The 20,868-nt window shown below is 40.9% G+C and overlaps 1 protein-coding gene and 1 long non-coding RNA gene across 17 annotated transcripts in view; one reads left to right on the top strand and one right to left on the bottom strand.

Moving 5' to 3' along the window:
- The window catches only part of SETD5 (SET domain containing 5), a 75,463-nt gene that overhangs the window by 25,759 nt on the left and 28,836 nt on the right, over positions 1–20,868 (top strand). For 2 of the 16 annotated variants that reach the window (XM_058678745.1, XM_058678738.1), the window contains exons 2-16: positions 1,158–1,217; positions 6,110–6,296; positions 6,861–6,951; positions 7,103–7,327; positions 10,397–10,589; positions 10,873–10,978; positions 11,305–11,513; positions 11,851–11,909; positions 12,377–12,555; positions 13,449–13,487; positions 16,780–17,022; positions 17,579–17,727; positions 18,077–18,194; positions 19,381–19,490; positions 20,433–20,679. In XM_058678745.1, the coding sequence (XP_058534728.1) occupies positions 10,498–10,589; positions 10,873–10,978; positions 11,305–11,513; positions 11,851–11,909; positions 12,377–12,555; positions 13,449–13,487; positions 16,780–17,022; positions 17,579–17,727; positions 18,077–18,194; positions 19,381–19,490; positions 20,433–20,679 (1,551 nt within the window). In that variant the 5' untranslated portion in view covers positions 1,158–1,217; positions 6,110–6,296; positions 6,861–6,951; positions 7,103–7,327; positions 10,397–10,497. Of the gene's footprint in view, positions 1–1,157; positions 1,218–6,109; positions 6,297–6,860; positions 6,952–7,102; positions 7,328–10,396; positions 10,590–10,872; positions 10,979–11,304; positions 11,514–11,617; positions 11,659–11,850; positions 11,910–12,376; positions 12,556–13,448; positions 13,488–16,779; positions 17,023–17,578; positions 17,728–18,076; positions 18,195–19,380; positions 19,491–20,432; positions 20,680–20,868 lie in introns of those variants that run through there. The other 14 variants (XM_058678748.1, XM_058678743.1, XM_058678746.1 and 11 more) reach the window with 13 other exon arrangements.
- Positions 11,551–14,801, bottom strand: LOC131482867 (uncharacterized). Its single transcript, XR_009247356.1, has 3 exons — positions 14,695–14,801; positions 13,195–13,331; positions 11,551–11,668 (listed from the first exon to the last, which is right to left on the bottom strand). It is a non-coding gene; the product is annotated as an uncharacterized LOC131482867 (long non-coding RNA).

Here is a 20,868-nt window from a genome sequence, read left to right as displayed (position 1 = left end):
TTTCTAGTTTTAAAATAGAAAACCATTAAACAGCAATGTGGGCCCCGCGCCGTGGCCCAAAGTCCTCGCCTTGAGCGCACTGGACCGGGTGGCTTCACTTCCCATCCAGCTCCCTGCTTCTGACCTGGGAAAGCAATGGAGGATGGCCCAAAGCCTTGGGACCCTGCACCTGCGTGGAAGACCCGAAAGAGGCTCCGGGTTCCTGACTTCGGTTTGGCTCAGTTATAGCCTTTGCCATCACCTGGGGCAGTGAGTCGTCAGATGGAAGATCTTCCTTTCTGTTTCTCCTCACTTTGTAGCTGCTGGGATCCTATATGGGTGCCAGTTTGTGTTCCAGCTGCTCCACTTCCTTTCCACCTCCCTGCTTGTGGCCTGGGAAAGCAACAGAGGACAGCCCAATTAAAGTCCCAACCCCCCCCCCCCCACCCCGCATGGGAGAACTGGAAGAAGCTTCTGGCTCCTTGCAACAGCTGCGCTCCAGCTGTTGCAGTCACTTGGGGAGTGAACTATAAATCTTTAAAAAAAAAAAAGGACTCCTTGGAAAAAAAAAGTAATAGATGTAAGAAAAACTGATGATTTTCCCCCAAAAAATTGCTGGAATGTCTGTTTGAGAATAAAAAATCAAATATAAGCTCCACTTTTCATCATGTTTTCCATTGTGAAGTTGACCGCGAATGCAACTCAACTTTTGTCAGTAGTACAGGAGGATAAGATGGGCTGTGATGAGGTAGACAAAAGGAATAGTATGAACTTGTTTAATAGCTGTTGGTATGTACTTGTCTAACTGAAAAGTAAGTTTAACTTTCAGTGGAAGAAAAGCCACTAAATTTGAGAAGGGTTTAGCTGTGAAGAAGCGCCACTTAGCCAAAAAAATGGGAAATTGACAAGCATTCTGATTCCAAACGTCCTTCAGTGATGGAGTGTTAACTGCTTCCTGATTCAAACGTCCTTCCTGGCCTTCTGCTTAGTTTCTGGTTTTATAGGAAAACGGGCTGTGAAGGTTACAGAACAGATATTTAGTTCTAGATAGAACATGGAATGGTAGACAACGCAGTACAGTATACGAAATGAAACAAAATTGTCATGAATGTTTCTGTAGAATTGTATTCTATGTACCTTTAGATTACTATGCTAATTTGTGTCTCAACTTTTTCTAGGTCTTCAGAGCTACTGGCAGATAATTTGGGGGGACTTCCTATTCAGAGGTCTATATAAAGGTGACTGGCTTAAGTAAATCCTTTTTAGTTTCTGGTTGGTTTCTTTTGTTGAGCGTTTCCTCCCTTCACCCCCCCATTTTAATGACCTGAAATCATTTGTGGCAGTGGTGCTCATGGTTGATTTAGCAAAGATTCCTGAACCTACTCTGTTTATCTGGCTTAATTCTGGTGAGAAGAATTGAAGTAGTTGATAAAAAAAAAAAGGACCAAAATTCATACTCCTTTCAGATTATATTATGGTTGGAAGAGACAAAGTGATAATGAAATTGTTCCACCTGGAGACAGTGAATTCTTAATGTCTTCAGGACACATCTCCAAATTGAAATTAATAACTATAGCTACTCAGCCTTTGTCCCAAGGAATCAGTTGTTTAGAATTATAAAAGTAGGCTATTAAGAAAATCTTAGTGGATATTGGAGCTTAGTTGTTAAGCAGCTGTCTGTGCTGCTGACCTCTCATAGGAGCACGCATGCCAGTCCTGCCTTTTCTGCCCCCAATTTAGCTCCCTTCTGATGCACCAGACAAAGCAACGAAAGATGGCCAAAGGTGGCCCAGCCACCATGGGAGACCCAGGTAGAGTTCTGGTCTCCTGGATTCAGCCTGACCCAGCCTTGGTGGTAGCCAGACATTGGGGGAGTAAATCAGCAACTGGAAGATTCCTCATTTTGGTTTCTGTCTGTTGCTGTTCCTCTACCCTTCAAATAAATAAATCTTCAGGATCATGGCATAGTAGGTTAGATTCTCCACTTGCAGTGCCGACATTCCACAGGAGTGTCAGTTTGAGTTCTAGCTGCTCCTCTGCTGATCCAGCCCCCTGTTAATGTGCCTGGGAAAGCAGCAGAGGATGACCACGGGGGGCGGGGGTAGGGGGAGACCCAGTTGAAGCTGCTGGCCCAGACATTGCGACCATTTGGGGAGTCAATCAGCACTTTTCAGATCGGCCTCTACTTCTCACTCTATAAATCTTTTCAACTTTGAAACAACTAAGTAAATCTTAAATTAGTGAATCTTTAAAGAAAAAAATCTTGCATATCAGTGATACGTTAATGGTTCTCTAGTTAGCATTTTGATACGTAACATTTGACCTGAATTCAGGGAGGGGGCCGTATTCTTAGAGTTATGTATGAGAATTGAAAGTTTTTTGTCAGAACTGGCATCAGCATCCTCTGTGTTAACGCATGATTTAGAATGAGAAGTGACGGAGACCCAGAAGACACTCCTGGCTTCCAATCGGCTCAGCTCTGGCTATTGCAGCCACTTGGGCAGTGAACCAATGGAAGGAAGATCATCTTCTTTGTCTCTCTTTCCTTCTATAAATTTGCCTTTACAATAAAAAATAAATTAATTAAGAAAAGTTATTTGTCAGCTGTCCAAAATAGCTGAGTTGAGTTTTCTGTAGGGAATGTAGGGATAAACTTTTTCTTTTTTCCTTTATAATATGTACTTCAAAAATTTGCAAAAATTTGTCAGGAAAAAAATATATACTTGGTCCAATGTTGCACAGAGCAGATTGAGTTACCACCTGCAATGCTAATATCCCATATAGGCTCCAGTTAGTATTTCTGCTGCTCCACTCTTTTTTAGAGAGATGTGTTTTATTTTTATTTGGAAAGTGGAGTTTCAAAGAGAAAAGACAGCTTCCTTCCAGTTCACTCCTCAGATGGCCATAGGGGCCCAAGGACTTTCAGCCATCCTCTGCTGCTTTCCAAGACACAGCAGCAGGGAGTTAGTTCAGACATGGAGTAGCCAGGACCTGGACCAGCACCCATAGAGAATGCCAGTATAGTACGTGGAGGCTTATCTCACTATAACGAAATGCTACCTCTTACTTCTAAACCAGCCCCTTCTGGTGTGCCTGGGAAAGCAGCAGAGAGTGGCCCAAGTGCTTGGGCCCTGCACCCATGTAAGAGACCAGAAGTTCCTGGTTTTGGAGTGAACCAACGGGCGGGAGACCTTGTTCTCTCTCTCTGTAACTGCCTTTCAAATAAGCAAAGTAAATCTTTAAGAAGAACACATACCAACTGTCAGTTTAGAATTGTAAGTTTTCTTTTATCTTACATGTAAAAATGTGTCTTTGACAAAGAGTAATGAGTGAGGTTTGTTGAATGTCCTTCCTTCCTTTCCTCAAAACGTAACACATGAGCCTTCATTGTGACTCTGTGTTGCTGCCACTTGCAACCCCGTATCAGAGAGCCTGTTCCAGTGATTCAAGTCCTTGCTGCTCCGGGCTTTGGCTCCAGCTTCCTGCTAATGCACCTGACAAGGCCGCAGAGGATGGCCACCCGTGGCCTCAGCTGGACCCAGCCCTGATGGTTGTAACAATTTGGGAATGAGCCAGTAGATGGAATATCTCTCTTCATTTGTATGTCACTCTGCCTTTAGAAGTAAATATTTTTAAGAAAATATAACACATTATTCTGATTCTTTTTTTCTTGTGAAGGATATTTTGGTGGTTATCAAACTTGTGATTTTCTAGTGAAACCAGTTGATTGGGTTTGGGGTTCCCATTTTAATCTGCATATTTACAGTGATGTTAAAATGAAACATGGGGTCCAGCGCGATAGCCTAGTGGCTAAAGTCCTCACATTAAATGTGCTGGGATCCCATCTGGGCGCTGGTTCTAGTCCCGGCAGCTCCACTTCCCATCCAGCTCCCTGCTTGTGGCCTGGGAAAGCAGTCGAGGACGGCCCAAAGCCTTGGGACCCTGTACCTGGAAGAGCTCCTGACTGCTGGCTTTGGATTGGCTCAGCTCCAGCAGTTGTGGCCACCTGGGGAAGTGAACCATCGGATGGAAGATCTTCCTCTCTCTCTCTTCCTCTCTGTATAGCTGCCTTTCCAATAAAAAATAAGTAAATCTTTTAAAAAAAAAACGCATTCACCTTAAAAAATAAATGAAAAATATGGGCAGCAGCTTCTAATATTTAACTGTGCCCTTTTGTAAGGGATCTGTGTTCTATCATTTGCAGATTACAGTTCAGTTTCCCAAGGAGTCGGAGGATATATACCAAATAAAAGCACTATTAGAGAAAAGAGTCATGATTTATGACTAGTCCAGCATTCTAAGATGTCACTCAAAAATAGTGTCACCTGTGTGCATTCTTACAGATTTTTGCTGACTTACCATTCATAGTTGGTTCTCTTGTCCACATCATTATTCAAATATCAAAAGATTCAGGGCCTGGTGCAGCAGCCTAGCCGCTAAAGTCCTTGCCTTGCACGTGCCAGGATCCTATATGGGCACCAGTTCTAATTCCTGTGGCCTCAGTTCCCGTCTAGCTCCCTGCTTGTGGCCTGGGAAAGCAGTGCAAGTGGCCCAGAGGCTTAACACCCTTCACCTGCATGGGAGACCCAGAAGAGGCTTCGGGCTCCTGGCTTTGAATCAGCACAGCTCCGGCCATTGCAGCAGCTTGAGGAGTGAATCAGCAGATGGAAGGTCTTTCTGTCTCCTCCTATCTGTATGTCTGACTTTCCAATAAAAATAAATCTTTTTAAAAAAAATATGATTCAAACATTTCGGATCATTTACCATTTGAACTCTGTGTTATTAACTTCCCAAATTGACTCAATCATTGTTGCATACTTTTGATTTCATTTTCATATTAGTGTTAATTGGCTTCTCTGCTGTCTGATTTTTCTGGTCATAAAGTATATAAACCATGACTTTGTGTTCTTTTTTGCAAAAAATCATTAGTAGGCTCGGTGTTTAGCGATCACGTTGACTTTTCCATCTCATGAAATTGTGTCTTTTAAGGAGTCATCTTTTAAGGTGTGTTTTACCTTCAAGTGAATCCACTAGTTGTAGATTCGTGATTAAGTATACCTTTTCCCTTTGTACCAAGTTCTCTAATCTCTTAGTCTGCAAGTATTTATCTGAAAGGCAGAGAGAAAATCCCCATCTGCCCACTCATTTCCGAAATGCCAACAACCAAAGCTGGCACTAACGGCTCAGTTGTTGGCGGGAGCTGGAGTCAGCAGCCAGAGCAGCTGTGGAATGCAGCCCTCCAGGGCAGGTCCTGAGCATCTTCAGCAGAGGCCTGAACTCCTAACCGGTTTATATGTCTTCCTTCTCTAGAATATACTGGTTCATGGTGACCAGATCATTCATCTCACCTTTATCAGAAAACTACTCTGTGTCATTCAGGTTTTTTGAGTTGTTTTTTTAAACAAAGATACCGATTTTTTTCTTTTTTTTTTTTTTCAGAGAAGGTGTAGGTGTACAGCAAAATTGGACAGAAGGTGCAGAGATTTCTTACGTACTCCCTTACAGCTTACGTTTTTATTTATAGCTAGTATTGTTTACATTACCTCGAAATTATAGTTTAAGATAATTGCATCACTCCCTCAAATACACTGTAAGATAAATGTTTTAAAAGAAGGAACAATGTTTTCTGGCAAAAGAAGACAGAAATAGCTATATTCATTCCAACACAAATGACAAATTGATTTGTTTTAATGTACTTGAAAAGTAACATTGTCTGCTGGTAATGTCTAGAAAAAAGCCCTTGAATTGTTAAAGAATTTGGTTAAACCTAGGATAATTCTAACAATAAGCTAGTGTTTTAAAAAATCATTTTCTAGGTCTAGGCTGCCCGAAAATGTTTATTTAATGGATAAAGTACATATTGAAGGAAATGTGCTTGTTAATGAATCGAGCAGATTACTATTTCCCTTTGAGAAAGACAAAATAGAAGTTAAAAGGTATAGTAACTTGCCACATTGTGGAAAATTGATCGACTGCTGTACTTAGTAAGCATAAGGCAATTTGAAGAGCCCATGCCAAACCTGTGAATATTGCTTAAAATCTTTGCTTAAACAAAGAGAAAAATATTCAGTGCATTTCTGCTAAATTTGAAAAACCCTCTGGTTACCAGATTGTTTGATTTTTGTGACAGGATTCCTCATGTCCGTAACATGTTGGACGAGGCTCTGCAGCTCACCCCCACTCTCCGAGTGGTCAGTCTCCATTAATTGGACCCCGTGATTTCCACTCTCTTCTGTGTTGGACGACATGAGCATTGCAGTCCCTCTGGGAGTCACCACACCAGATACATCCTACTCAGATATGGCTGCTGGGTCAGAGTAAGTGCTGCTTTCTAGGGTGCTAGGTACATTACCAGTTTGTGCAGAGATAGTTGCTTAGGGGAAGCTAATTACATATTCAATGTACTGGTAATCAAAACCTGTCCCACAGTAAAATGGCATTAGCCGTTTTGTTTCTCCCTATAAAAACTAAGGGGAAAAGGGGGGTAATGAAGGAAGTGGGGGTGGGGAAGAGTTTTTAGGGAAAGGGTTCTGCGTAAATTAAAAGAAATGAAAATTGCATAGTGATTATATTTTCATTTGTTTTGATGGGTGGGGAAGATGAAAAAGTAGGTATCACCGCCTGCTTTTGTAGAGTTAATTGTTCTGATGAAGAGAGAGAAGGAAGTGAAGTCTGTTCAGCTGATTTTCTTTGAAGGCCTCTTCCTATGTATTTCCCATTGTTCTGGAGTAAGTGGGCTAAAACTTTACATGGGCAGGTTGCATAGACCTTCTGACATTTGGGATAGAAAAATTGGAGAACAGTATCATTAGATTTTTTTATGATATTCGTTGCCTAGAAAGAGGACCTTCAAAATCAGTGGTACCAAACTTTTTTTTCAGCTAAGAGCAGCGTTAGGAATACAGAGTTTGTCGAAAAGCCCAATCCCTAAAATAGACTCTCAGTTCTTGAAGAATTTAAATGACAATGAAGGTAGGCCTTCATTATACAACTTTATATATTCACAGTTTTAAAACTTTTAGCTTTTCGTACCCCTTCTTGTAAGTTGTCCGAGATTCCCCTGCTCACAGATTCCCCCTCTTGTCCTTTTACCTCCCTTGTACCCAATCTTCCTTGCTTACAGAAAGGAAGTGGAAGCCCCCTACCTTTCAAGACGAAGTGGCACTACATCAGGATGTGAAAGTCCAGCGAAAGAGACCCAAGGGGCCTAGGGGGCAGCACACCCCCAGAAGCCAAGTCTTTTCCAGGCAGTACCAGGGATTAGGGTCTGGGCTGGAAAAATCCTGGTGTTTTGAATATGTTCAGGTCCAGTTCAGACTCTTGATCCCACAGCCACTTCTTGAGTGAGGTGGGTGTTGCTCTAATTCCCCTGTTTCTCTTGCCATTTTCATAATCCCTGGGGATTCTTCCCCGTTTAGCAAAGCAAAACAGTGGTACTAGATTCTGGGTTGAATGGCATCCCTGGTTAATAGTTGTTTTCTTCTTTAAAACAGAATTTAAAGGGCATGCATGTTTTTGTATAACTTAACTGTTTTGAGTTTCTTAAAGACAAATACAGCTACCCTGAAAAAGTAGTATATAATATTCTGGGGTGGCCTAGAATTGGAAGCAGTTTTCAAGTTTATTCCCATTTAAAAACAAAGTGGGTGGGGTCGGGAATGGTGGATTGTGTTCCTTTTAGAGGTTTATTATTTTGGGGGCTGGAGGGAGGTTGGTGTTTTGGGTTTGTATTTTGTTTTTGCATGCCACAAAAATTTAGTCATGTGGATAGCTGAGACTTCAAATTTTATGACTGTTTTATAGCTGTTTCCCCAAATAACTTAGATCTTCTGCATTAGTAGATAAGTTAGCCAATTATACTGCTTATAGGTTTTTATAAGGTCAGATTAGTAAGCTGCTTCTATGTGGGTTTACTAACCATATAGTTAGCATTAATATTTGTGAGGATTTTTCAGCAAAGCCGTTCAAACAATAAGATAGGATTAGGAGATAACATAAAAACTCCAGGCAGTTATGTTTGTTAGCTAGTATTTTCTCCAGACACATGAGATAATGCTTATAGGAGTAAAACTACAAATCTCACTACAATGTCCATTTTAATACCAGTATATCCTAGTTTATACTCCAACATTGTCATCCACAGCGTACAGGTAGGTTGTTGGTGCTGTGGTCCCAAATCGTTACACAGTTGCTATATTCCTGCAAAGGGAGACAAATGTGTACTATTCTATTAAATTATTAATGATGCTTGTGAATGATGAAGCATGTGTAATGTCACTGCTGTAAAGCATCCAGAAGTTAAACCTGGTATTAAAAACAACACACTTAGCTAAGTGAAAGACCTGGACCTCCTGTTATGGAATTTTAAATAGTAACAATATGCAATGTCCGTTTTATTTCATAATTTATAAACATAACAGATTTCAACTCTTTGCAAAGGTAGCAACACTATGGGTTGCATATTGTTTGCGGTTGATGTGGCATGTATCTTGTTCCTTTGAGTTTTGGGTGTGTGCTCAGCCTCTTCTAAGAGTTTAATCATAAAGGAAAGGAAACAATTAATTTGTATAAAATGTACAAGAATTCATGTTTGTTAAAGAGTATTCTAAAAATCACAGTCACCTGAACGCATCTGTATTTAATCAGTAACCAATATGGAAGTTAGTTTCCTCTTTAAAAGATAATTTTAGATTTGGCATGCATAGCAATGTATTAAATGCTGTGCCTGAGTAGAAAGTATTGTATAGGGGGATGGCCTGTTAACCTCCACACTATACATTTTATTTTTATTCCCTAGACTTGCACATGAAGTGCATATGTTCATATTTACCCAGTTTGGAGATGGGTAAGATATAACCAGCATAGCTCCATCTCCATGGCCATCTTTTATTTCATGCAACTTTTTTTTCCTGTCCCCACCCTGTAAAAAGTTCCATTCCTAATAAACAGCCATCATGTCTCACCTTATGTGTTGAATGGTACAAAATCTCCAATATTAAAATGTATATGGATCTTTGAAGTATATTTAGTTGCCTAGTAATGTACTTAGTAAATTATGTCATATAAATTCATTACTTTGTTTTTAACTGTCCATCATAGAAACCAAATTTGATCATCATTTTATTAATGCTTGTCTGCCTTTGGTTCATTTAGGAAACTCTAGCTGTTTCCTAGCATTCAGAGTTGATTGCCTCTCAGTGAGCCATGTTCAGACCATCTTTTTTCTCAAGAATACTGACCTGCATTCTTGATGTCCCCTCTTACCCAGTTCCCATCCTTGCAGACACAATGAGCAATACAATGCATGTCCTTCACTAACAAAGAGTACTTTCCTGTGTCTGAAGTTTTTCTTCACCTAGAAATCCCTTTGGCTGTTCTTAATAAGATCCCTCCTCCCTGTTTTGGAGCATGTAACCTGGTGAGTGGGACATATAACAGAATTTCCTTTTATCCCTCACTTTTCAGCTGACACTGTGCCATGTTGAACTGCACCCTATTCCTGCCAACTATTGTATGCTTTGTATCTTCAAGCAGGAAAAATGTCTATTATTTGACTCCTGAAAAGACGCATTGGTCTCTTTCTTTGACTAATGTTAGTCCTTGGAATTTCTAATTTGCTTCTATTGTAATAAGTATAAAATGTAGGTAGTTAATAATAATTCACTTCTGCCAAATTATATCTCTTAATTGTCTCATTCAAAATTCCCCCCAAACATAGCCAGATAACAATCCTTTTTTCTTAAAAATTTGAATTTTATCCTTGCCATCTGTATTTTTTATTATCAAGTAAAGGCTTATTTCACATTTCTAAACTTTAAGGTGTTTGTATTGCTTTTACAATAAACTGAAGTTGAATAGTTACTTTGTCATCCAATAGGAGACATTAAAAAGTACTCACTATGCTTGCAAAATGAAGGTCTCTTTAAAGGTAGAATGTTACCCTGATTTTCACTTGAGGCCATAATGGAGAGGGCACAGGCTTTGGAGTTGGATGAATATTTTAAATCCTGACTCTGTCATTGGTATGCCTTCAGGAACTCCAATCATCTCACTGCCTCAGTTTATCTCTCTGTTGAAGTATGATACTGCTTACCAGATTGAGTGATTGCACAAGTTAAATTTATACATATATATATATATATCGATATAGATACAGCACCTCTCAAATAACGGGTGATTAACAGTGCTTGCCACTACTGCTGCTATTTCTTAATAAACTAATAAAATAATTTGGTTTTGATTATTTTGAAGTTCTGTGGTATTATCATGCAGCTATTAAGTAATTGTATCCTTCATATGCTTGCATGTCTCTCATGAATGAGAAATTATTACTCTGATATTTGGAAAGTGTTGGGGGTTCGTCAAAATGAGAGGTGTGATAAATATAAGATGCCATTGTTTTTACTACTTTCTTCAGGGTATCCTGTCTTGGTAGTGAATGGAAGAGGGCCTGGTCCCTGGGGCAGTGCAGAAGGCACTTTCATCATCTCACTCACTGCAAATGTCATGTGAGGTTTCATGGAAGTATTAAGAGATCCAATTAAGAAGAATAGTTCTGAGTCTAAACCAGCCCAGAGTGGCTTCTCTAGGGGAAACTCCCTGCTCAGCTGGTACGTTTGTGTTTGTCATTAGGGACACCTTGTCTCCCAGGTGCCTGCCTTCAGACATCTGCCTGTACTGGCTTCATGTTGCACACACATCCACATTCAGTAGCATTCCTACTGTTATTTATAGGCTTAGTTATGTTCATCAGATTGTTTCACTGAGTCTTTTTCTCTTACTCTAGTGGTTAGTGGTTGCAAAAAGAGGAGGGGTTTGATTGGGAAGTGAAGTGTCAGTTTCAGGAAAGATTAGGTGTTATGCTATCATGCGTTGCTTTTCGCCTTTGTGCAGCCCTGAATCTGTGGAGGCTAGTCCAGCAGTTAATGAGAAGAGCGTGTATTCCACTCATAATTATGGGACCACTCAGAGGCATGGGTGTCGAGGACTGCCTTATGCTGTGAGTATGCATTTGTTTATTTCCAGAGCAGTGATCTTCTTGGAGTGTAATCCATTCTTATACATTGTGACTTTCTTGAAATGTTTATATGCAGCATGATGAAGTTGCCCCTTTTGCACTTCCCTGCCTCCAGCGGACGTCTAGCCCTGCATCATTGTTCTTGTTTTTATGTCCCAGTTGACCTTGGCATTTTGTTTTATCACTTTCCTGGTTGAAGCCAAAAAACGAAGGGTACTACTTTCTTCTTTCTTTCCATAAGCACCATACTTTAGGGGAGAGAGGGGCCAGTGTTTGGACACTGTTGATTTAAACAATCTTATTTTCAGGATCATAATTACGGAGCCCCTCCTCCTCCGACACCTCCTGCTTCTCCCCCTGTCCAGACGATCATCCCTCGCGCTGACCTGAACGGCCTGCCGTCGCCCGCAGAGGGACGCTGTGGAGACAGCCCGAACTCTGAAGGAGAGACTGTGCCTACCTGGTGTCCTTGTGCTCTTTCTCAGGATGGCTTCCTCCTCAGCTGTGACAAGTGCAGGTAAGATCCTGTTCCGTCCAAAGCCAAGCCTGGGTTGCTGGGGTTAGGGTTTCTCATTAGTAGGGAAAAGCTCAAAGTATTCTTTCTTGTGTTTGTTAATGTAGATGATTCCTTAGTGCTCCTTGGCTCGAATTCTCTGCACTAGGTGAGAATTGCTGACAACAAGGAATGAGAGATTGATGTTAAAGCTATTGAATTTGATATGAAATTTTATGTCCTGGAAACATTTGGTAGGTGGGAGGGAAGGGGTAGTGTGTGCAGAGATACTTCTCCCATGTGTGCTGTGACGTGCTGCTGCTCCTGGAAGGACTACTTGAAGTCTATTTTCCCTCTTTAGGGGAATGAGCAGGGGGAAGGTCATTAGACTTCATCGGCGGAAGCAGGACAACATATCAGGTGAGTGGGATTTGGAGTGGGCCCACATTCTGACATTAAAGATTCTGTGACTGTGTTTTCCTTCCAAAGAACCCCTCTTGAGATGCTCCTGGCTCCCTGATCTTTTCACAAAAGGAGATAGAAGTTGATTTGGGACCATGTGTAGTTCTCTCCCTGAGAATAAACATATTGGAAACACATTTCAGCCATGTTGCTGAAATAAATAAAATGGATCCCTGAAATGATCCTGTCTGAGACTGTTAGGATTTGAGCTCCTAGAGCTTAGGGAGGACAAAATACAGTGAGCAGTAGAGTTTGTATGCTTGATGCCAATGATTAAAGAATTTTGTTTTCATCACAGAGGCAGATATTTATGTTAATAGAGGACAGAATTAGTACTGCCCTACTCAATATAGGGCATGACACATCTGCTTTTAAAGCACATTTTAGGCTGTTAGTATGGAAACTACAAAACTGCCCTTTTACAGGTGGGGACAGCAGTGCAACAGAAAGCTGGGATGAGGAGCTTTCTCCTTCCACTGTGTTGTATACAGCAACACAGCACACACCTACAAGCATCACCCTAACTGTCAGAAGAACCAAACCCAAGAAGCGAAAAAAGAGTCCAGAAAAGGGCCGTGCAGCACCAAAGACGAAAAAAATCAAGGTACGGATGGTGAGAAAATGTCTTCAATAGAAATGTAATCAAATAGCTCAAACTTTGAAGCAAGAGTACACCGAGGTTCTTTCAAGAAGGTCTCCTCAGATGCTTCAAGAGCCACTTTTGCTCTGTTAAAAAAAAAAACAAGCCAATTTGTGTAAAGAATGTAGCGAACAGCCTTTCTTCCGCCACATCACAGCATCACCACTAACTCTAAGCCTCTTCTCTTCCAGTCTCCATCCCAGGTATGCAGTCCCGGCCATACCTGGCACAGTCTCTCATGTGTTGGTAGCTTGCGTCCTTATAGTATTTACCCCCCTTTAGCCCCAGAGCAGAGTTTGAAGTTCTTGGCTTGGTTACATGTCCACCTCACATGGCTGGCTTATCTGTTGTTTCCAAACAGAAAAGGAAAAAAAAGTATGAAGCAACATTTCTTGAATGGTCCTGGCTTCCTTGTTGTCATGGTTACCTTCCTGCATTCTCCCTCAGTAGTCTTTGGAGAAACCTCTTCTGTGTGTTCTTTCTTCCCCATCACAGCAACTCTGCTGCTCCTAGCTGACTTGCCCACCCCTTGGTAAGGGGATTGGTCTCTGTTTCCTTCTCAATTCCACAGTTGGTAAATCTGCAAGACAGGTTTTTACTTACTTTTTTTCCTACTGCCAGGGATGCATGTTGGTTTTAAATGGTGCATGCTCTTCCCTGTTATATAGCTCTACAGGAAAATGTATTGGAATTAGTGTCAGAGTGCAGCGACCCTTACTCTTGATAATTGCATTTGTTACCTAGAAAGGAAGAGACAAAATAGATGACTAATGTGAACATTAGTTTTAGTCTCAGGTCTAACTGTCATTCTCGGTACCAAGTTTTGTTTTGTTCTACTTGTTTCCTCTCTGGGATAGGCCTTTCGAGAGGGATCCCGGAAGTCCTTGCGGATGAAGGTAAGGGGGACCTCTTTGGCGCGGTATTTTGGTCAGCATCTTTCCTGACAGTGATGGTCTGGGAATGTCGGAGTCTGCTTTTCCTTAGTTTGTAAATGTTGCTTCTCACTCCGTTTTTGTAGAGCTTTTCTGCAAAGTTTGATTTTCTCAGCCATTTTCTGAAATATTTTCACTTTCTGTAAATTGGTTTTTCTGTTAGAGCTGCTTTTTTAGAGGACAAATGACATTTTGCCAAACATGAGATTGTTGTGTTCTGTCAGCTGTCATTGGCTCAAACCCACAAGTGAGGTTTTCCTGGGAATGATACAGCATCTCTTGTGCACCCACTCGGCACGTGTTGGCTCTCTGTTGGAAGGAGAAATCTTATTAGAAAAGTTGCAGTATTGATAGGAATTATTCTTAATGTAATTAGTTATTTTTAAACAGTATTTGCTGTCACAGAAGAATTGGGTGATGCTATTGTAGTTTTGTTTTTCTCTTTCCAGTTTTGAATTTAGTATGAGATGTTTTGTAAAAAGGTTGGAGAGTAGAAAAATTATGTGTGGCTTAAAAGGATTATTTGATGCTCATTAATTAAAAACAGTTTGTTGGAAGCATATTTGATGATACTGCTTGTTATCATCTTTTACCTGGATATAATGTAAGAAAATGACATACTCCCAAATCTTTACTTATGATTCAAAGCATCTAATACTAAGCTCTGGTTTCACTCTATAAGTATTGATACTTGTTAATGTGTCATGATGTTAAGAGCAGGTTCTTTCCTATTGATGATTTCGAGATAGAAACAGTAAAACATTTAGTGACCATAAGCTTTATTTGGATTACATTGTAGTTGTGTGAGTGTTTGGGCAGTTTGGAAGCCTTAGCTGGTATGCCTCTTAACAGATCAAAGAGCAGAGACGTGTCAGGGAGATGAGACAGGCCTCGGCCCTGAGGCGTCAGAGATCTGTGCTGGGATCATCTCAGGATTCTGAGTTGCATATGTTCTGCTCAGAAATCTTAGAAGTCCACCAAAATCGGCATGTGAACCACAAGAATAATTTGGATTTTCAGTGTTAAAATCAAGAATTTTTATGTGGAAGACTTAACCCTTAGCCAGTGGTCTTCAGCCTTGAATGGTTTTGACCAAGTAATTCTGTGTCTTTTCCATTGTGAAATGTTTCAGAGCCTCCCTGTTTACCCACAAAGTTCCGAAGAAACTCACATATGCCCATTTATGATCATCAACATACAAGTCTCTTAGGAGGAAAATTCATGTAGTTGAAATCCACTGCCCAGAAGCCACTGAGGTAAAGTCTCCAGTGATCAGACAGCTGGGACAGAGTAATACCAGATTAGCGAGCCTGGCCTGTTGCCGTGACAGGGCTTCCAGAATACAGGCACTTGAACAAGTCATAATTGAGCCATCACCACTGGATTCTTTGGTTTTTTATTTATTTTTATTGAAAAAGATTTACAGAAAGGAGATGCAAAGATCTTAAAAGTCTACTGATTCACTCCCCAAGTGGCCGTAACAGCCAAGGCTGAGCCGATCTGAACCCAGGACCCAGGAGATTCTTCTGGATCTGCCATGCAGATGCAGGGTCCCAAGGCTTTGAGCCGTCCTTGACTGCTTTCCCAGGCCACAATCAGGGAGCTGGATGGAAAGTGGAGCACAAACCAACGGACATATGGGATCCCGGCTGATCAAGGCGAGGATATAGCCACTAAGTAGGCTGTGGTGCTGGGCCCTGCACTGGGTTGTGTAAGCTTGGAGTATAGTGTGGCCACCCCACATTCTCTGTTTTAAAATATGAATCTCAGATTTTATACTCTGCATTTGCTTATCTGCTCTCGTGAAGACTGTGCAGGTAGAAATGCTGTTGTGTGTTGTCTTTATGTGTTTTTTTATGCTCCTTTCCTTCCTTTTCATTCTTTTGAACTCTGATGAGAAAATGGTGCTGTTAATTTTTTTCCTCTATTTCCTTGTTATTGGGGAAAGGATAGTAGACAGCAGTTAATCTAGAATGGTAACAGAAAGTGAAAGAATCAGTGTTTTATGCACAAGTCATGAAAAACATTTAATTTTATATGCTTCAAGTAAATTTGGCACTGCCAGTGTCTTCTGATCATCAGTAGAATGACTTCGTCATCAGCTGTTTGTTGTTTGTTTTCTGATGGCACTCAGGTTTTGAACGAATATCGGGCGTAAGCTTTGTCCCTAATTCATGCACACCTGGAAGTATTGAGGATGCAGTGGTGGTCTCACAGATGCCGGTGGCTCTCCTAGAGGACTCTGGCAAAGTTCCTCTCAGGAATTTCCTGTATTTCTCCAACCTTCACCCCTCTCCTGACTTTACCTGATCTTCAGTTTTTGACAACAGGAGGATTTACTGAAAGTGATCACTTTTTCTAGGGGTGGTAGGATTGTAATTGATTAGGATTGCATGTTTGTTGAAAATGAACATGTATTAATTTTAAAATGAGAATGGTAAATGAATGCAAACTGCTCTCCTAGAGAACTGGAGAACAAGGTTGGACTAGCACACAGACACACCTGTTCTTTAAGTATTGGAGATCTGTTTGTGCATAGGCGTATGTATATTGAGATTTATTTTATTGATTTTTACTAAAAGGCAGAGTCACTGAGAGATAGTAAAATCTTCCATACACTACTAATTCACTCCCCAAATGGGCACAATGACCAGAGCTGAGCCAATCTGAAGCCTGGAGTATCCTTCAGGTCTCGTGCAGTGGTATAGGGTTCCAAGGCTTTAGACCATCCCCTACTACTTTTCCATGCTACAGGCAGGGGGCTGAACGGGAAGTGGAGCAGCGAGGACAGAAACCAGTGCCCATATGGCATCCCAACATTTACAGGGGGAGGATTAGCCAATTGAGTGATCATGCCAGACCCCAAAATTTGTATTTTCTGTGTGATGATTACACTTGTTTTTACTGCTCATTTCTACTCAGAATTTTCTTGTGAACTTGTTGGTCTTTTCACAAGACCAAATTGACTTTACAATTCAAGTTGTCACAAAAATCAGTGATGGCAATGAACTGTGATCTAGAAGAGTATCTACTTTTTTTATGTGGAGAAGCTGATATTTCTTAAGAAATTATCTGAGACCTCACAGCTCACTGGTAACAAATCTGTAGTAGAAGTTGGATCCTCTGACCCCAATCCATTATTCCTGAGCCACACCAACTGACAAGTGAAAACAAATTTCCTCTGGATTTAACTAGTTTCCCACTCCTATTCTTATACATAGGTTCCTCTAACCTACCTCACGTTTGTTCTCTACAGAATTCTCCCTCTGAAGCACAGAACTTAGATGAAAATACAACTGAGGGCTGGGAGAACCGGATAAGACTATGGACTGATCAGTATGAAGAAGCTTTCACTAACCAGTACAGTGCCGATGTGCAGAATGCCCTTGAACAACATCTACATTCTAGCAAGGAGTTTGTGGGCAAACCTGCCATTTTAGACACTATCAATAAAACTGAATTGGCCTGCAATAACACCGTGATCGGTTCCCAAATGCAGGTAAGGACAAAGAAAGTAAAACCTGTAAATTGAGATTTTTTTTTTAAGAGCCAAGTAGAGGATTGAGTTCGAATTCCGGTTTCTTCTAAAGGTACAAAACCTTCAAAGAGCCACTTAGGTCATCTTTATCCACAGCATCTTCTACAAGCTGGTAATGGTTTGGATATACACTTCTAAACTAGCTTTACTAGTCAAACACAGATGAATTAGAATGGGGCATTTTATACAACCTAGATTGCAATTGCATAAGATTTGTTGAAGGTTAGACTTGCTCTCCTTCTTACATTAGACGTAGAGTCACTGACACCTTAATTGTGTATTTTTCTTTGATTTTCTTTTGCCTTTTCTGGAAGTGTCAGGTTCTCTAGGTGGAATGTGTTTCCTGGAAAAACTTGAGCTTATATCAAATTTCTAGATTTCTGATTGTTGCCTTCATGACATAAACAGATAAAATTTTAAGTATTTGTAATGCCTTTACTTTTCTAAACAAAATGTGTTCAGTGTCTCCCAAGCAGCTGTTGTTGTTGTTTGACATTAATGCTCTGGCTTTCTTCAGTTACAGGTGGGAAGAGTCACACGTGTTCAGAAGCACCGGAAGATCCTGCGGGCTGCGAGAGACTTGGCTTTGGACACGCTGATCATAGAGTACCGTGGGAAAGTCATGTTACGACAGCAGTTTGAGGTCAATGGGCATTTCTTTAAAAAGTAAGAACATTGTTTATTGAGGAGTGGGCTCGCCTGAACAGTGCTGCTGTATAAATAGTGCTGATGGGTAGGGTACTCTTGGGAGAAAGGTGGTAACTTGGAGAAGCTCGTATTGGTCAGTGGAGAAGTGCAAATACATGTACAGATTGTTTAGTGTGTGCGGGGATGGTGACTTCTCTCCTTGCTTTGTGCTTGTTCCTGAATCAAGCAGAGAAGCATGTGGTGCTTTCCTCGTCTGGGCGTTGCAGAGGGCTGCTGCTGCTTCTGTCAGCGTGCACTTCGTGTAGGGATTCATGGGGAGGCTTTTTTTCTGTATTGAGAATTACAGGAATTTTAATTGTATCCCTAGACCGTACCCTTTTGTGCTCTTCTACTCAAAATTCAATGGTGTAGAGATGTGTGTGGATGCCCGTACTTTTGGTAATGATGCTCGGTTCATCAGAAGATCGTGTACTCCAAATGCAGAGGTAAGATATCTGTAGCAACTTCCCTTTGAATGGAACCACAAAGGACCAGCTTCCTGAAGAAGCATTTGCCCATATAAAGGTCTGTAGATTATAGCAAGATTTAAAAAAAAAAAAGTGATAGTGATTTTACACTGACAGGATGGGTACAAGAAAGGTGTTTTCTATCAACAATGCAGAATTGGGAAAAGGAAAGAATTATTAGGGAGAAATTACTAGACTGCATCAGTCAGTGGGGTTATATTTTAAAAAGTGGCATGTGGTAGATGTCATTAAGCCCAACTAAGCTATTTGACTAAGACATTACTTACTTTTATTGCAAAGTCAGATATACAGAGAGGAGGAGAGATAGAAAGGACTATCTTCCATCCATTGATTCACTCACCAAGTGGCCGCAATGTCCAGAGCTGCGCTGGTCCGGAGCCAGGATCTAGGAGCTTCTTCCAGGTCTCCCACAAGGATGCAGGTTCCCAAAGCTTTGGGTCATCCTCGACTGCTTTCCCAGGCCACAGGCTGGGAGTTGGATGGGAAACGGGGCCCATATGGGATCCCAGCACTTGCAAGGCGAGGACCTTAGCCATTATGCTACTGCGCCTGGCCCAACTAAGACATTTCTAAAATTCATAGTTCATTAAATACAGCAAGCAATCCATCAAACGTTATTTACTGACTGAGAAACTATAATCCCGCAGTAGAACTAGAATAAGTTTTAAGTCATAAAGCAGAGCTTGATGCGACAGATCAGTAGCTAACTCCTCACCTCACTTGTTCCAGGATCCCACAAGGTTTCACTTGCCATGGCCTGGGAAAGGTCCAAAACCTTGGGCCCCTGCACCCATGTGGGAGACCTGGAGGAAGCTCCTGGCTTCACATCAGCTCAGCTTGGCTATTGTGGCCACTTGGGGAGTGAATCAGCGGATGGAAGATCTTTCTCTGTCTTTCCTTTAAAAAAAATCTTTAACCAAAAATAATTAGGGTGACTTTTTGCTCTCAATTCTAGCATTTCAAATTGTTGCAAGTTTTCAGTTTCTTTGTAGTAGTTTCAAGTGAGATAATGATACTGAATTAACAGATTACTTTTTCAGTTTAAGTGGGGAGAAAATATTAGGTATTTAAATTAGATGGTATTTTCTCTCCTACATAAAGTGTAGTGATTTGGGTAAATCCAACCATATGCTTTCTTTCACAGGTGCGACACATGATTGCAGATGGGATGATTCACCTGTGTATCTATGCTGTGTCTGCCATCACCAAGGATGCTGAGGTCACCATAGCATTTGATTATGAGTACAGTAACTGGTAAGGCTTCAGAAGTACACATTCAGCTTTTCAGCTCTGTGGAAAGTCTGCTTTCATTCATTGCTATTTCCTGCTTCAGTCCTTCTGTAGCATGTTTTCTGCGTAAAAGTTGTGAAGGGTAAGGTGATATTTTTCTTTTGGATATAGGTATGTTGTATGATAATATTCACAAGTCCTCTAACAAAGGCATTTTGTCTTATGCCTCCTTAGAATAGCCAAAAGGATTCATAATTAAACACTGAGGTTACAGTCATGTATAGTGTTATACTAGGTGCAGTTATTTCAGGATTCATTCACCCTGTAATTGAGTGTGAAAGAACCATCCTCATGTACACAAACCATATTATATCCATCTCTGCATGAAAATGCGAACAGTGAATCATAAGTAAATGTTTGTGATGAATTTTGTATAAAGTTGATACTTTTCTGCCTTAGTCCCGTTGGGCAAATCAGAGTTTGTGTGTTTAGACTGGTCTTAGGCCCAAGCTGTAAGAAAAGACACTAATGAAAAGGCTTCAGTGGGTAAAATGAGGACATGGTGAGGGTAGACAGATGAAAAGTATGACCTTCATAAATGCAACAGCCAGAACTCTAGCATTCTTGTAGGAAGCTGGTACACAGAGAGTGACAACGTAACTTTCTGTGCCGCAATGAAAGCCCCAAGTAAGGCTGTTGCTTCGCAGAAAAGCAGTTAGGAGAATGGTCTTGAGAGCTTTCTTTCCTTTTCACTGGGCATGCATAGGAGTAGAGTTCATGATGACATGCAGGGAACCACAGACTATTAAAAATAATCATAGGAAGTCTCTAATGTTTGTTAAACTTACTCAGCCATACTACCATAACAATTTACTGTGATACCGTTTTAAGGCAATGAGTGGGAATGATAAAACTGATACTCAGAGATAACTGAGCCAGGTACTTTTGGTTATTTCTTTGGAGCAGTAATTACAAAGTGGACTGTGCATGTCACAAAGGAAACAGGAATTGCCCTATACAGAAAAGAAATCCCAATGCTGCAGAACTGCCACTCCCACCTCCAAGCCTGCCTACTGTTGGAGCAGAGACCCGACGCAGAAAGGCCCGACGGAAAGAGCTAGAGATGGAACAGCAGAATGAGACCTCAGGGGGAAATAATGAGCAGCAGCCACAAGGAGTTCCAGAACAAGTTCATGCATCCAGTGATCATGAGGTAATTAACAGCAGTCGGTTGATAATGCCATTTTGTTTTAGGGAAGATACAATAACGGTGAAATGCCCTTTGTAACAGTGGGTTGGGGTACATTCATTTTTTTTATTGTTTGTTTTTTTTGGTTTTGTCTTTGTTTATGTTTTTTTTTTTTTTAAATAATCCTTTCAAGCTTCATTCTGGGTTTCATTC

Source organism: Ochotona princeps, chromosome 21 (genome assembly GCF_030435755.1).
Source record: "Ochotona princeps isolate mOchPri1 chromosome 21, mOchPri1.hap1, whole genome shotgun sequence".
Taxonomy (NCBI): domain Eukaryota; kingdom Metazoa; phylum Chordata; class Mammalia; order Lagomorpha; family Ochotonidae; genus Ochotona; species Ochotona princeps.
The sequence above is the reverse complement of the archived record's forward strand: the minus strand, read 5'-3'. Positions and strand labels throughout refer to the sequence as shown.